At 37.2% G+C, this 16,602-nt stretch overlaps 2 protein-coding genes across 2 annotated transcripts in view; one reads left to right on the top strand and one right to left on the bottom strand.

Moving 5' to 3' along the window:
- The window catches only part of aven (apoptosis and caspase activation inhibitor), a 44,709-nt gene extending 31,558 nt beyond the window's left edge, over positions 1-13,151 (bottom strand). The window contains exons 1-2 of the mRNA XM_015008486.2: positions 12,837-13,151; positions 11,627-11,798 (exon numbers count right to left, since the gene is read on the bottom strand). Of these exons, the coding sequence (XP_014863972.1) occupies positions 11,627-11,798; positions 12,837-13,031 (367 nt within the window). The 5' untranslated portion in view covers positions 13,032-13,151. The remainder of the gene's footprint in view (positions 1-11,626; positions 11,799-12,836) is intronic.
- chrm5b (cholinergic receptor, muscarinic 5b) lies at positions 632-16,048 on the top strand. The gene is made up of 2 exons (XM_015008485.2): positions 632-1,321; positions 13,632-16,048. The coding sequence occupies exon 2, from the start codon at positions 13,706-13,708 to the stop codon at positions 15,185-15,187; it is 1,482 nt and encodes a 493-aa protein (XP_014863971.2). The 5' UTR covers positions 632-1,321; positions 13,632-13,705; the 3' UTR covers positions 15,188-16,048.
- The last annotated feature ends 554 nt before the right edge of the window (positions 16,049-16,602 follow it).

The raw sequence follows: 16,602 nt of genomic DNA, 5'->3' as shown, positions 1-16,602 counted from the left end.
TTAAAATGTTTAAGGTAATAAATAAAATTATTACTTTAGGCACGAAGCTACTTTTAAGTTAGTAAAGTTGAATTATGACAAAACTAAGACATTTGCATAAGGAACTAAAAATACTTGGTAGGATTTTGTGTTTTTGCAGTGCAGAAAAATCAATTACTGAAATAATTGTTAGCTGCAGCCTGAGTTTCTTATACGTATATATTATTAGGTTCTTGTTCTATAGCGTCACAAATTTTGTATTTTGTTTCACAGTGTTTGTTAAAGTACCAATAATTGCAGATTTTAGGTTATTTTTAATAAATAGTTTATTAAAAATAACTGCTAGATTTAAAATAAATTTAACATTAAAGCCAACACACTGTTCTTGTCCAAAACTTTCCAAGGAATCATTTTAAATAATTGTGGTTTTAATATAAAACAATCCGTCTAAAGAAAGTTAAACTGAAGGAGAGCTTATGAGAGCATAAAGATCTGCTGCGCCGTCATCGCATCAACAAACATTCAGATTTTCCTGAAGCACGACAGACACCCACATCAGCTCCTCCTCCAGCTCCTCCCCTCCGTTTCATCCTACTCCTCCACCTCCTCCGTCTCCTCCACCTCCTCTTTCGCGTGTTGCTCGGGGCTCTGAAGCAGCATGAGAGGTCCATCTACGAGGGAATGTCATGCAGCAGCAGCAGCAGCTCACGGCTGAATCGGCGTCCGAGCAGCAGTGAGGTGACAAAAAGTGATTCATCCTGTGCAGCCTTGAGGATTAACACTTTGACTGCACTTTAATTCCAGCTGGAGAAACTTTACGACCGACTCTCCAAAACACAGATCTGGAGAGGGCATGGTCGGTGAACTGTGATTACTGCTCCCAGGAACCAGAAGTCCTTCTTGGGAATTCGTGTTTGTCGGGCGAGAGATCTGGGCAGAGGCTTCGAAGAACCTCGGCTGGTTTTGCCAGGCAGATACTCAACAGCTGTTGCTTCTGCCACCTCGACTTAAAGAGGAAAAAAAAAAAAAGCTGCAGGATGCAGAACTCGTACGATCCTGACAAACTTGTTTGCATAAAAGTGCTCTGTTCTTAGCAACTGGTGAGGATGCGAGATGGCGTGGCGACCTACCTGTATTTGATAAGTGTGTTTTTCACCTCGTTGGAGAGGAGAGCGCAGAGGGAGAAGCAGGGGAGGGAAAGGTGCGAGGCAAGCGCTTTGAGAGGAGAAATGACTCGCACCGCGGAGAGAAGAGACTGAGCGACCGATGCCAGACAGGAGGAGGAGGGAGGGAAAAAAAATTAAGATCTGGTCAAACGCCCATTTTGTTCTGGAGCGTCGCGGTGAGTACATGACAAATATGAGAGCAGGCTTCCAACATCACCCATTTTTAATTGCTGCATCGTAAATGCAGGCGTAGTTTATATAAAATATGTCAACTGTCATTCAACTTGGGTGGGAAACTGCATTTTCTTATGCAACAAAAGGTTATTTAATCAACGCTTAACTTACCCAAATTGCTGAATAAATTTGAGATAATTCAAGAGTAAGGAGCATTAAAACACTTTTAATGTTCCTTACACTAAAAGCAAAACATGTTTAAAACCCCAAAAATGATACTTTCAGTAGAGGAAAAAATATTCTGCTCATTGCGACATGTTGATGCAAAAAATGAAAATTTATATCAAAATATGACACTAGATTTTTTTTAAATTGCTGTATGTTTTGTTAATAAAATTCCTGTTAGGGTCCTCCTGAAGAAACCCAGATCTCCTTAAACTGATTGTTTTTAATTAAATTTGCAGCTCACCTTGCAGTTAAAATAAAAAATGAGCTGCCTTTCTGACTCAACATACAAAACATAAAAATCCCCTTCATGAAATAGAAAATGTTCAAAATCTGCATTTTTAAAGATCTAATATTTACCCTGATAATTTTGTAAATGAACCAATAAGGGTTTTGCAGACTAATGATGATTCCTGTTTTTTTTCTTCTTGTAAACACCTAAGAGGTAAAAAATAACCTGCAGCTTGTTTAATAGAGGGATAACTTTTAAATAATAAAAAAAAAGATTTACAGTATCAATCAAAGTAGGTGGCTTTAACCTTGATTTACTTTTGTAATTAAACTCAGCTTAATTAAGTGTATGTATAATTACCAACAAAACAAACCAATCCACCTTAAACAGAAAACAATCAACTTCAGCTTGCTGTGACTTTTGGTAAAAGGTTTTCTTCCTAAAAGCAGCAGATAACAGATTTATACAAGCTAATCACTAGCTATCACATTTAAATCTAATAAATCCACTCATTTAAAAAAACTAATATTAGTAAGATCAAGCATCAACTTTCACTACTTCTGCTTTTTTCTGCTACACTTTCTCAAACAAAAACATTCAAAGCACAGGTGTCAAACTCGAGGCCCGGGAGCCAAATCTGGCCCGCTACAGCTTTTTATGTGGTCCTCTAAGTTCTAGACTAAACACTAAGTGTGCTTAAGTATCATGTTATCAATCAAACCAATGTAGTTTTTATCAATTTATTCCCAAATTATATCAATCAGTCCCTCCAGTTTATTGAGAATTATTGTGGAAATTCACACAAAATCAACAAATTGCACCAACAATCTTGAGTTTATTGTAGATTTTTGTCAAAAATGTTTTAAATCTTTTTTATTTGTATTAAACATCTGCCTCAGCCTTAATTGATGTCAGATTATAGTCTATGATCTTTACAGTGAGGAATAAAAAGTTGCATTTACTGTCATGAATAAGTGCAAATATTTCCAAATTAGAACTGACTGCTTTTTTTATTAAAAAAAAAAAAAAAATCACAAAAAGAATCATGAAATCCTGGAGGAACTGGAAAGATCTTCAATAATATTTAATGTTAAGGATTCACTGATATTTTAACAGTTTGTGATCAGGTTTTATCAATACACTCTGACACAACCGGCCCTTTAAGAGCGTTCAGGATCTGGATTTGGCCCAAAACCAAAATGAGTTTGACACCCCTGATCTAAACGCAACAGCTATGAATTCAAATCAGGTTTGGATTTGTTCTGGGTTTTGTAAAGATGATTATTTTTAAACAACTCCACGGATTGTTCAGTGGGCTGTTCCACATGTCGGTACTTGGAGACAAACGGACCAAACACCTGCGATGATTCACTTCCTATTTTCGTCCAGGATCTAATTGAACGACTGCGATCATTCCTCCGCTTTGAGTCCAACCTGTTCAGCCGTATCCTCAACCAAACTGGAAAATCTTAATCAACGACATGATTGGGAAGATTTGTCTCAGTTAGGAAATCATCCTTGCGTTTGTTGATCCAGTTGGCCAAATCAGTGACGCCGTAATGCGATTTCCTTTTGTTTCATTATGATTGAGCCTTGATAGGTGCCCATTAGCGGCCTCGGTAAACTACGGCTGCGGGGGAGGAGGATTGATCCTCGTGTTAATGTGTGCGGATGGATTACAGCGCCAGGATGAAAATAACTGGGCAGCAATTTCCCCGAGTCTTACAGACTCATAATATCAGGATGGCACCAGGCGCACCGACGTCAGCGACGACACAATCAACCCCCAGCATCGCAGGAACACCGATGAGAAACAAACAGAATAAATAACAAACTGGTGCAAATGAACCAGGTGATGAAAACCTTTCTGAAAATATTTAATCAAGTTTTCAACCTTGAAAAATATCCGCTGCCTTCCATCACGGAGGACACAAAATGTTCATTAAATCCAGCCGGGATGGGTTTTAGAAAACACATCGATGACGCATGAAAGCATCTGAAATGTGCCTGACCTTGAATTTAAAGCAAACAGTTTGCTTACATAATTTTATGTCATTTTCCCCTAATGCCACGCAGTAAAATGCAGATTTTAATAGCGGTTATAAAAACACTGGAACTATAATATGTAGCTTCACTGCAAAAACACAAGATTTTACGAAGTACTTTTGGTCTAGTTTCTAATGCAAATATCTAAGTAAACCTGAAGTAAGACAACACTAACTTAAAATCAACTTTTAATAAGATATAGATGCTTATAAGTAAATAATTCCTGAACATTGATCCCAGATCCTCAGGAGAACAAGCATTCTCCTGAGAAGCATTTTGATGTTTATGTTGCCCCATAGCTCAGAAAGTTGACCTGATGGAGCAAAACCAATGTGATTTTAGGATTCAGCAGATCAAAATTGCCCTAAAACAGCTGAAAAACTCCAGAAAATGTTTTGACCGAAGTCACAGGCGACGGCATGAAGCTCTTTGAAAATGTAGCGAGTGGTGAATGCTAATAGCTAACTACAAATGCTCATATAAAGAGGAGAGACCGCTCTGATAGGCGTCTTCACAAAACGGTTATGATTGGTTCTGTTTTTTCAGCTGAACATCATGTTTTTATTTGGAGTATCTTTGAGCAAAAGTGAACATTTGAACTTTGTGTCAATTGTGCAACAATTAGTATCAAAGACGTTATGTTCCTCTACTTTCTAAATCTCCTAGTTCTCTGAACCTTTTTAGATAAAAGCAAATGTACAGATGTTGAACGGCTAAAAAAAATTGCGCCAAATTAACAAAGATAAGATTGTAGACTTGACTAACATGAGGTATAATTATTCTAGTCGACTGGAAAAGTACAAGTTGTTTTAAACTGCTACGGTCAGCTAAAACAGACTGAATACATGAGAAGCTTTAAGCTTTTACTTCTCTGAAAATGTATTTTTAATTTTAATTTTTTCCTTCAAACTCTCACAGATGCAGTTTCTGTAGAGTCTCCTTCTTATTGTGGAATCATGAACCTTAACTGGGACATGGCTTTGTAACTTTTTGCAGACTAATGATCAAATTCAAAACCATTTTATTTATTAGAAAATGTAAACTAAATGTTGCTGTAACGCATTAGAGGAGGATCTCCAGTAGCAGTCAGTGTCGCAACAACTCTGAAGAAGCCTCTGACATCATCAGTAGTTGGAAAGATGGTTTGAACCATCTTTCCACCTCTATCAGATGGTTTGAACTTCCTCTTTCTCTCCCTGCTCTACATTCAGGAAGCTCCAGTTTCAACTCCTCAGGGAATTGAGGTTCTAGTTCAGGTGTCATTTGAAATTTTGAGATGCTAATCAGATGCCGTCAGTTGTTAAAAAAAAAGAGGAAAAAAATGCATTGTTGCCATGGTTACACATCTACAACAACTGCCTAAAAGTAAAAAACTAAGAGCAAAAATCCTTTCAGCAAGCATAAATGTACTTTTATAGATATAAGCTCATTAGCTGCAAAAAGATGTATTGCTTTGGCTTGGAACAATGTCAGCAGACCTAGTGCCACGCAGTGGTTAAAGCAGATGGCATCTAATTTGCCACTAGAAAGAATAACGTATATTAGGAAATCCAAACAGTATCTTTTTGAGAGGATTTGGGGGCTTTTCATTAATTTTATTAAGAATTCAGACTTGTCAGAGGGACTGTTTGAGTTTTGATTTGCCAGAACCTGCAGTGTACTAGGCTGTATAGATGTGTACATTTACATGTAACCAGTTTGTAATCTGCTTGAATACCCCTGTTTTTGAGAAGCTGTTTCTTGTTTTGTTTTTCTCTTTCTTTGTTTTCATTTCTCTGTGTTGAGAAAGAATAATTACGGTGATGTAATAACCACAAAGAAAACGTGTTCAGATACGTATCTGAACACGTTTGGAAATGTATTCCAAATCATGGAATACATTTTTACATACATGATTGTATTTCCAAAGTGAAAAATCTCAATAAAATATTTTTTGGGGAAAAAAAAATCCTTTCAGCTGCACAGAATCCAAACCAGAAGAAAAACACAAGAAACAAGAATCAAAAGTGTTTAAAAAGATCAAAAGTAACGAAGCAGAGCTTCTCCAACATGAGCTTAATTTTAATTAATTCAAGATCATAAATGCTCTTAAAGGGCTGGTTGTGCCAGAATGTGTTGATAAAACCTGATCACAAACTGTTAAAATATCAATGAATCCTTAAAATGACTTATTATTGAACATCTCTTCAGTCCCTCCAGGATACATATTAAAACATCACATGTCCGACTTAAAACTGAATGAAATCAAAGTCATATTCTATTTATTTAACCAGGTTAGTCCCATTGAGATATTTTATATTTTTACAAGGGAGACCTGACCAAGACAGCAGCAGCTGCACTGTTGCTACTTTTGCATAACCTGGAATACTTTATAGCTAATTTGCATTAATAATATCTTTAACAGCAGGCTGATCTTGATACGTTATCTAACATTTAAATATTCAGCAACAGCAAACCAGCAAACTTCAAGAGCAGGTTGCATAAGAGTCGTCCGAAAAGAGGAATGGCGACGTCCAGTTCCTATATATTCCTTTCAGAGTTAATAAAATGAAATGAACTGATCCTGGAAATATGAGTTAGGTGTGAAACTCTTGTCAAAAAAATAAATTTAAACTGGATTTCTAAAGCTCTCATTTTGCAGAATCTGGCATTAGAGATAAAAAGATAAAATACGTTTGCTTGTCGATTAAAATGTTGAAAAACCTTCCTATAATGAAACTCCTTTCCAACGCCTCCACCATCGCCGTAAGTAGAGCTCTGCTTTCAACCTTTCTGCCCTGAGATTTTTAAAATTCGCAAGCCTTATGAGATGCATTACAAAATGGTGAGAAACATTGCTGCAGGCCATTCCTCTCCCAAAATACAGAAAATCTCCAAATACTTCTGGTAGATTCTGGCCAGATTTCACTTTACAGCAGAAAGCAGAAGCATAATATGTAATCTATAGTAGCTCCAGCCAAAAGGTGACGGTATACGTTTTGTAGATTCCAGTACTTCTTTTTTTTTGGTCATATCATATGGTGAAATAAAAGAAAACAACTTGTGAAAGCATTACCGCCCACGTACAATTATGTCTCCTCTAGAGAGCAGCAGCCTCTTGCTGTAGGTGACTAATGCAACAAAACACAGAGGCAAGGAAGATGAGTCAAAAAAACTTAAAAGAACAACTTTACATTTACACTACAACAACCAGAAAAACAGGAACGCTTTAATGTACAGCTCTGGAGAAAACCAAGAACCCGCTGCACTGAGCGCCGTTGAAAACCTGCTGGTTAAACGTTGACCTCTGAACTCTGAGTTAAAACATGAGCATTGTTGTTTACAAATTAATATTAGCTTGTTTGAATAGTGAAAACAATGCATCTTTTATTATTTTGACCATTTCTCATCTTCTGCCAATAAAAACTAAATTGTAATTTCAGAGACATGTCAGTAGTTCATAGAATAAAAGTTCGTTTTACTCAAACATAAACCTATAAAAAGTAAAATCAGAGGAACTGAGCATTTTAAGTGGTTCCTTAATTTTTTCCAGAGCTGTATTAAAATTTACAGTAGAAAGAAAGTACATCTGTGTTCACTTCTAGGTTTTCAAATAGTTTTTTAAATAAAATCAATGAATAAAAACACACCAACTCAGTTACGCTGTAGTAAGAGGATGAAATAAAAACTGAACTTCAAAAGCCATTTGTTGAAAAATTAATACACCCTTAATACAGTGAAAAAGTGTAAAAGATTGACTGGAATGAGAAAAAATTCAGACAAAATGTGGTGTAAAGACAAATTACCAAAAAAAACAAAAAACAGTTTTTGAATAATCCAGAATAATTAGAAAAATAGTGAACAAGAAAAGAAGTTACAGCATGAAATCTATCTATTTAGTTCAGTATATTATGGATGGATGAGACCATAATAAATCAGCACCATATTTAGGAGAAACCAGAACGTATATTATGACGTTAAACCAAATACTGCATGCTGATTGTCAGGTGTTGGAAAGGTTAGGATCTGGTTTTGGTTTTTATTTTTGTAGACGTCGCTGAGTAAACCACAGAATCCTCTGAAACCCAAAGTATTACAGTGATAAAACATGAGACCATCTGTCTGACAGCTGAAGCTCAGACTGCAAAACGGTCCAGTCAAAGCCTTCATCCCTGTAAAAAATGCTGCGATGGGACCTTAAAAAGGTTCAGTGTGTCTGCAAATCTCAATGAATTCACACAAAGAAGAGCATAAATTCTGCTGGACAACAAATTTTTCCTGTTACTGTGATAAACTGTTGTTTTGAGATAAATTTTAAGTAATATAATGTAATGACAAACATTAATGCAAGAACACATTCTAAAAGATGAGTGAACTTTAAATTATAATCAACATTTAAACACTGGAACTGGAAGACATTTTAAATATCCAAAGTAAATAAACAAAATAACAAAACTAATTTTGAAGTCTTTGGATACAAAATTATCCTTCAAAAAAAAAAAGGGCTACTTGAGACAAAAACACCAAACTGAAAACTTTTATCTTCCAGTTTTTGGTAGAAGGAGAGAGAAAAAAGTTTCAGTAAGTAGCTAAATATCATATAAACTACCAATTGAATGGGTAGTTTATTTACCTAAAGAGCCTATAGACTTTTATTTGTTAGAGTATTTGATTCTAAAAGTTTTAATCTTCCTCAAATTGGTCTTTAAGGCCTTTTAGATACTTATTATAATGGTGCATGTTGCATTAAACACCATGAGAAGTTTTTCTAATTCATAGTAAGACGCAGATATAAATATAATGCTGCAAGATCAGGAGCCACTTATTAAACTGCTGTTTAAAGAAACCAGCACAAGTAAGTTGATTATGTTTATTGGTCTGTACTTCAAACAGTGTTTGCTGCAAATCGTTTCGTCTGATTTTTATGAAGTGAACCAGCTGCCAGAGCCGAGACAGGCAGTCTGTTAGCTCACTGTGTCCTTTGGAGATATTTTAATGTTGACAGAGAGACACATAACGACGTGTGCTAAGCAAACAGAGGTGTGGAAATTGTTTTGCAAATATCAGAATTACTCATAAGAGAAGCCGTCGGCTGCTTGGAGAGCGAGACAACAAAAAGGCTAAATGGATTAGGAAAGGCTGCTTAATTTCAATCTGTCATGAAAAATAAGTCGGCTGTTGGAAAGAAAAACAAAAAGGCTGGTAGGGACATCATGTGACGACATTTTAGACAAATAGATTGTTTAGATTTAATTCATAAATTTTAGTTTCTGTTGAAATGCTTAAGTGTTTTTCCCCCTTGCAATCCCTTGCAATTACGAAAAAAAAAACACTTAGCATCAACTTCTGATGCATTTAGATCTTTCATCTCACTGTAAGATTTGACTGGAAACGCTGCAAAATAAGTCAACCAGCATTACTAAAAATTAAATGATTACAGACTTTCAGCATTTTAGAAAATCTGGCATATGCCAGAGAGAAAACACAAACAACTCGAGCAAACCGATCGCAGCTCCCACAGGCCCCACTGACTGGGATTTCTGAGGCAGATAATCGTCAGTAGTTCTGTCAGAGATGACACAAACAGCAAAGATCCGGCCTGAAAGCGAGGAAACCCATTTCAGGCTTCAAAGCGCAAAACATCAGAAAAATGCAACAAAATTGTATCCGTGAAAATGAGAAGCACAAAATGGAAGTATGAACGCAGGCAGAGGTTGAAGGTCACGGCCACAGCGTGCAGACCAAGAAGAAGAGCTGCAGATTAGAGAAGTGAAGTAATCTGTCCTAATTTACTGATTCTGGAATTTTCTACAGGATAAACGTGACTCAGATATGGAAGAACGATGGCAGGAATGTCAAACTCATTTTGGTTTTGGGCCAAATCCAGATCATGAATGATCTTAAAGGGCCAGTTGTGCCAGAACCTATTGATAAAACCTGTTAAAATATTAATGAATGCTTAAAATTAAATATTATTGAACGTCTTTTCAGTCCCTCCACGATTTCGTGATTCTTTTTGTAATTTTCTACAATAAAAATCTAAGTGTTTGTGGTTCTAATATGGAAATATTTGAGCTTATTTATGACGGTAAATGTGACTTTTCTGAACAGATCATGGACTATAATCTGACATCAATTAAAGCTGAGGCAGCTGTTTAGTACAAGAAAAGGTTTTTGACAATTTTTGAGAAAATTCTGCAATAAACTCTCAATTATGTATTAGTGCAAAAAGATGCAGGGATTTGTTGATTTTATATGAATTTCCAGGATAATTCTCAAGCACCTGGAGGGACTGATTGATATAATTTGGCGGTAAACAGATAAAAACTGAATTGATTTGATTGATAATATAATATTTAAGCACTCTTAGTGTTTGGTCTAGAATCTAGAGGGCCACATAAAAAGCTACGGCGGGCCAGATTTGGCCCACGGGCCTTGAGTTTGACATGTGGATTATGGGATACATAATCATTAATAATTACCTGCTGATTAAAATAACAGTCTCCAGCTCTTATAATACTTTTATTTTAATGCAAGTAAAGATATTAATCTAGTAGAACAAACAATTGTTTTAATTAATTAGGGGATTAAAACATTTTAATTAAAATAAATTCAAATACTTTTGTTATGAAGATGTACAGCTACTTCTACCGTGATTTAGAGGAAACTTTAAAATAAGAGCTCTGCAGGATTAGGGTGGATTAGATGGAAAAATAGGCGGTTTCCTCCCCCCAACCCCCATCAGTGAGAGCACAACTAGGTCAAACTACTAACAAACACCTTGAGTGTGGATGGTATTACTGAGTGAAGAAGATATGAAGTTCGCGGTTCCCAGTATCAGTGAGTCCAAGGAAAACACAGAAATTAATGAAATTACACCAATTTTTCTACATTCAGTTGTAAAGATAATAAGAATACATTTCAGAAGACAATCTGCTAAATAATACACTCATTTAAATACTAGTAACTAGTGATTTATGGTATTATATTTTACCTAGAAGTTGTGATATAAAGATTTGTCTTTGTCTTTTAAACTTTAGGACTCTGATTGACCTGAGAGTTATTTTTTATTTATCAGTTCAGGTCACATATTTGACATTGTAGGTGTGATATTTCAGTTTTAATTTTTTCATAAATTTGCAAAAAATTCCTACATTTCAGTTTTTCTGTTGAAATGGGATGCTGAGTGTACATTCATGAGAAATAATATGAACTTTTTTGATTTTAGCAAATGACTATTGAAACAAAGTGTGAAACATTTAAAGAGGTCTGAATACTTTCTATACAGAAAAGAAGAGATTTTTAAATATTTGTTTTATATGTGTAATTTGGCCCTTTACTTAATTAATTTTTAAAGTAATTAAACACATTTAGTTTGTAGGGTGATCTAACCAGCCTGCAGAGACAATCTGTGAAGAAAGCTGAAGCTTTGACATTTCAAACGGCAACCTGACGGATTTAGAAAGAAAATCTGAAACAATTATAGTAATATTTTCCTCCCACTGTAAGAACAATGCCGCCATTGTTAGCTTGACTTCAATGAACCAGCACTGTACATTTTTCTGGATCATTTGCAGTACATAATTAACAAAATCAAAGAGTCCAGGGGATCCAAACAAAACAAAGCCGTTGTCTAGGCGGCAAAGCCGACATCAGAACCCACACAAAGCAACACAGCATAGCCAATTAGAAAACAAATACTGTCAGGGATATTCAACAACAGATTTTCTCTACAAAAAAAAAAAACTGAAGCAACATCAGCAAACAATCTGATACTGGAGAGCAGAAAGAGTAGAAAGTAAAACAGAAGTGGATCTGCTCTTACCCGCTGACGCCAGCAGCACATGGAAGTCGGTTCCTCTCTGAGACGGCGTGCCGTCGTCTTCCTCCGCCCTCTCCGACGCCTCGTAACGGTCCCAGTTGGACTCCAGCTTTCTTCTGGAGAACACCGCTGTCCTGTCGTCTTCATCTTCAAGGTTCTCCCCCTCGTCTTGGTGCTGAAGGAAAACAAAACAGAAGTTGGAAAAAATACCTAAAATTAAAGACAAATGGAAAACAAAAAAACTGGGAAGTATTATTGTAGTGTTCTTTCAAAACAATCATGAAACTTGAACTGATTTATATTTTAAACATTTTCACTATTTAATCAAATGATGACCGTTTATGGTTTTAACACAGAAATTAAGACTAATCAAAGTTTATCTGCTCAAATCATTCATTTATAATAACCCACACTTTAGAAAAGGACTTCATACACTTTCTTGTAATTCATAACTGTAAGCAATGCCTACTGTTAAAAGATAAACAGCATGCCATGTCAACAGTGGACTCATTAAATTTGTTGGAGTCGTGGCTCTTCCTGTTTGTCTGCAGTTATTCCAGTAATGATTCTCTGGAAACATGCTAAAGTAAATTTTCTTTCTTTCTTTTAAGTCAAGCTAAAGGATGCCCATTCTCGCCCCCAGCCATGTCATTAGACACCACACGGCAGGCGTGGATGCACCAGGGAGATTTTTATGATTGCAATCAAAGAGCCCCCAAGTAACAAAACTTATTTCTATGATTGCAATCAAGGAGCCCCTATTGTTTATCCTCCAATTCTGTCAGAAGCATCACATGACTCAACAAGCTGGAGGAAATTAGGTGTAATTTCAAAGGCTGAGGTTCTGGATGTTCATTGTAAAAGTGTTTACAGAGTCACACATGAACATTACATTTATTTAGAGGAGGCAACAGTTCTCAAAAGTCAGTGTCCTGCATATATTAGATGTGTCCCTGCTCCAATGCAGCTGTTTGAACAGCAAGCTCAACATGTTTGAACTTGTGCAGTGGCCTCCTAATTAAACATTCATTCAATTCAGGTGTGTTGAACAAGGGGACGTCTAAAACATGCAACTAAACTCCAATCTATGCCGAATTGAAGACAACCTTATTTTAAGCTTAAACTATTATCTAGAACCGAGTTTGTTAACTCGCAGACAAAAAAAGTAAGAGTTGTAATCCTATTCAATGAAGTTTGGTGCAGCGGTTCTCACCTGCTGGGGAGCGTCTGCTGCGGCGTGGTAGCCTCCACCGCGTCCGCGTCCCCGGTGGTCCCGCCTGCCCCTGCCGCGGTGTTGGCCGCCTCTCCCCCGGCCTCTGTGCTCACTGTTATGGCCGTCAGCGTCGTGTCCACCCCGGCCGCCTCTCCTCCATCCGCCTCCCCTGCCTCGCATGACTCTACCTTCCATAACAGTTGTTGTTAACTGAGTGTCGGACACATTAGCGAGTGGCACCGCCTAAGCGGTACTGCCGCAAAATATGTCCCCGTAAAAATGTTTCCGGTTGAGTTTTTTTTTCTCAATGAATATTCTTTTCAGAGTTAAATACTGACAGTATAATAAAATATAAAATACAACATATATCAAAATGAAGTCTAATAAGAAGCTTATTAAGAAGTAAAAATAAAATGGATATTGCAAAAAAAATAACCTATAAAGTTGTTTTTAAAAAGTAAAGTGTTTTTACTATAGCAGCTTTGAAAACAAAAGTTGGAAATGTGTTTAATATATTAAATGATTTCGCACATGAAAAATCACCATACTACTTTTTATGGCTTGAGGGTAGTCAGACTGTGATTGAACCCTTTCCACCTTAAATGTAACCCAAACTCAGCTTTTCTGAACACAAAAACACAATTTAAAAATCTGAAATTACTCAGAGCTGGTAGCAGCCATTTTATCTCTAAAATCATTAAAAAGTCATTTAAAAAAAGTTATTGATGATTAATTAAGCATTGTATCATATTTTCTATATTAATGTATCAACATTGTTGTTGTTTTTTATTTTAGGCTGCCAACTCGTCTTGATGGGGACCCAAAGAGGAGACTGACTACTACTAAGGAAAAACTAATAACAGAAGACAATGGATGTCCACAACAGCACTTTAGGCAATGGGACAGTTCCCTACAGCCTCTTAGAGGTCATAGCCATCGCTACAGTGTCAGCCATCGTCAGTCTGATAACTATAGTTGGAAACGTACTGGTGTTGCTCTCATTCAAAGTAAATAGCCAGCTTAAGACCGTAAACAACTACTACCTGCTTAGTTTGGCCTTTGCTGACCTCATCATAGGAGTGCTGTCCATGAACTTGTACACCATGTATATACTGATGGACAAGTGGCCCTTGGGAAACATTGCCTGTGACCTCTGGCTGGCAGTGGATTATGTGGCCAGCAATGCCTCAGTCATGAACCTGCTTGTGATTAGCTTTGACAGATACTTCTCCATCACAAGGCCACTGACTTACAGGGCAAAGAGGACACCGAAGAGAGCCGCCATTATGATTGGGCTAGCTTGGCTGGTGTCTTTTGTCCTTTGGGCGCCACCCATTCTATGCTGGCAGTACTTTGTAGGAAGGAGAACAGTTTCTCCCGACAAGTGCGAAATCCAGTTTTTAACCGAGCCCGTGATCACGTTTGGAACGGCAATTGCTGCTTTCTACATCCCGGTCTCAATTATGACCATCCTCTACTGGAGGATCTACAAGGAGACACAGAAACGGACAAAAGACCTTGCAGAGCTTCAAGGACTCACAACTGGGAATGTACCAGAGGGGAATAAACCACAGAAGACAATGATTCGGTCTTGTTTTCATTTCCCCAGAGAAAGAAGAGACCAGAGTCAGGCCTCTTGGTCTTCGTCTACTCAAAGTAACGTTACTAAAATGACCAGCAGGTCAGATGAAGCATGGGTGAAAGCAGATCAGACCACTTCTTTCAACAGCTACACATCATCAGAGGAGGAGGAGCATCGGGTTTCAATAGAAACCCCACAAGGATCATTCAAAGAGCAGCAGACGGGACAGAGTAATAAGAACGGAGAGGTTCCAGATTATCCAGAGGAGGAGTTTTGTTCCACTCCTCAGGGGAAGAGCCATAAAAGCTTAATTTCTTACAAGTTCAAAGGTAGCTCAAAGGGTAAAAATGACAATCCACCGAGTCCAAAACCGTGCCCTCCAGAGCCAGAGCAGCCGGTCAAAAAGCCGTCCACCTCGTCATCCTCCACCGCTTCTAAGCCCATAGACTCCGCCATGAAGAACAGGATCACCAAGAGGAAGAGGATGGTGCTTGTGAAGGAGAAGAAGGCAGCCCAAACCCTCAGCGCCATTCTCCTGGCCTTCATTCTCACATGGACGCCGTACAACATCATGGTGCTCATCTCCGCGTTCTGCTCCAACTGCATCCCTGAGTCCCTTTGGCACTTGGGCTACTGGCTGTGCTACGTCAACAGCACCGTCAACCCGATGTGCTACGCTCTGTGCAACAAGACCTTCCAGAAGACCTTCCGCATGCTCCTGCTCTGCCAGTGGAGGAAGAGGAGGCGAGGCAACAATAAAATGAACTGATGTGGTGGTTAATGCGTTTTATCCCCACATGACGGCGTCCGTTGATATTTGCTAGTATTCATTTGCAATGTGGTGGTTTTTGTATTTAATATACGTTGGTAGAAAATGAGAAAAAGTCAAAATGACTGGAAGGAAAGTTTACTCAGCATATTAAAGTAGATAAGCACCCCTCTGTGTAAAAGATGGATTTATTTGAAGGCTATTTTCACATCATTTCCCAGTAGATGGGTGTATTTAGAAGGAGTTAAAGGCTTTGCAAAAGTTACCCTGAATGAACATACCTCGGATTTTCAAACACTTTTGTATAAAAGAGCCGATGTGAACGAATGAAAAAACCAAAACCTTTCTTGAAACGGATGCTTCAGATGCTGATGCCTCCAAACCTCAGAATGAAGAATCTGTGATTTGTGTACCATGGTGGTTAATGATGCTGCCACTATTCACAGCAAGAAAAACTGATTAAATAAGGATAATTCAGTGTATCTTTTCTAGGTGTTGTCTTCAATCTGTGTTTCTGGGTCCAGCATAAGTTACAGAAGTGCAAAAAGCTTGAAGTGCTCGTTTATTATATTTGTTGCATAGTACTGATCTTTTTCAATGCTGATTCAGATACACAGGTTGATTTGGTGATGTATCTGAAAAATCTCCTTACTTTTCATCCCGCCACATTAATTTGTGTTTCTTAGTACGAGATTACCCATCATTCACTTGCTTATTGCTGCTAATGCTGCTTGCATTTTCAGTATTTATTTTCTTGCTGGTTCTTGATGTGATTTATCTGGAAAAGTATTTTGTTTTGAGACTCACAACTCAGCTGTTAATTATGTCTTCTGAATAAAATTCTAACTATAACTATAACAACGAGGGGATGTTAGGTATCTGTGATTGTGACTTTTCAAAAAAGAAACAAAAAGTTGAGTTCAGTCACTTTTTCTCAAATTAAGATTGAATAAAATAAACTTTGTGAATTTAAATATGTCAAAAATTGCAAATAATTATGCTATAGTTCTCAAAGGTGTGCAAAACCCAGCCAGGTTTTTGGGATAAGCAACCAAAATAAAGCTTTTTTTACTTTGTTTTTTATGAAAAATTCTGTACAATTCAACTTTAAAGTAACTTAATATTTTCAAAATGAAAGTGGCATTCACTGATCCTAAAAGAAACTCTTATTCCAGCTGTTAATTTTATCCACAACAAAATGTTTTTCTCAGTATGACTAAAGGCAACTCCAGAGCATGACGCTGCCACCACCATGCTTCACTGAGATATTTCGTTCCTAATTTGTGTACCTTTTCAATTTGTGCCCCAGATCTTTATTTTCTGGTTTCATCAGTCCAGAAAACATTTTTCCATCAAGTTTTAGGAGATTTTATCCAGGCCTCGATGAAATCTTAAAAGAAAAAGATTTCATCATG

Source organism: Poecilia mexicana, unplaced genomic scaffold (assembly GCF_051168715.1).
Source record: "Poecilia mexicana isolate PSO_F unplaced genomic scaffold, ASM5116871v1 scaffold_21, whole genome shotgun sequence".
NCBI classification, from domain to species: domain Eukaryota; kingdom Metazoa; phylum Chordata; class Actinopteri; order Cyprinodontiformes; family Poeciliidae; genus Poecilia; species Poecilia mexicana.
The sequence above is the reverse complement of the archived record's forward strand: the minus strand, read 5'-3'. Positions and strand labels throughout refer to the sequence as shown.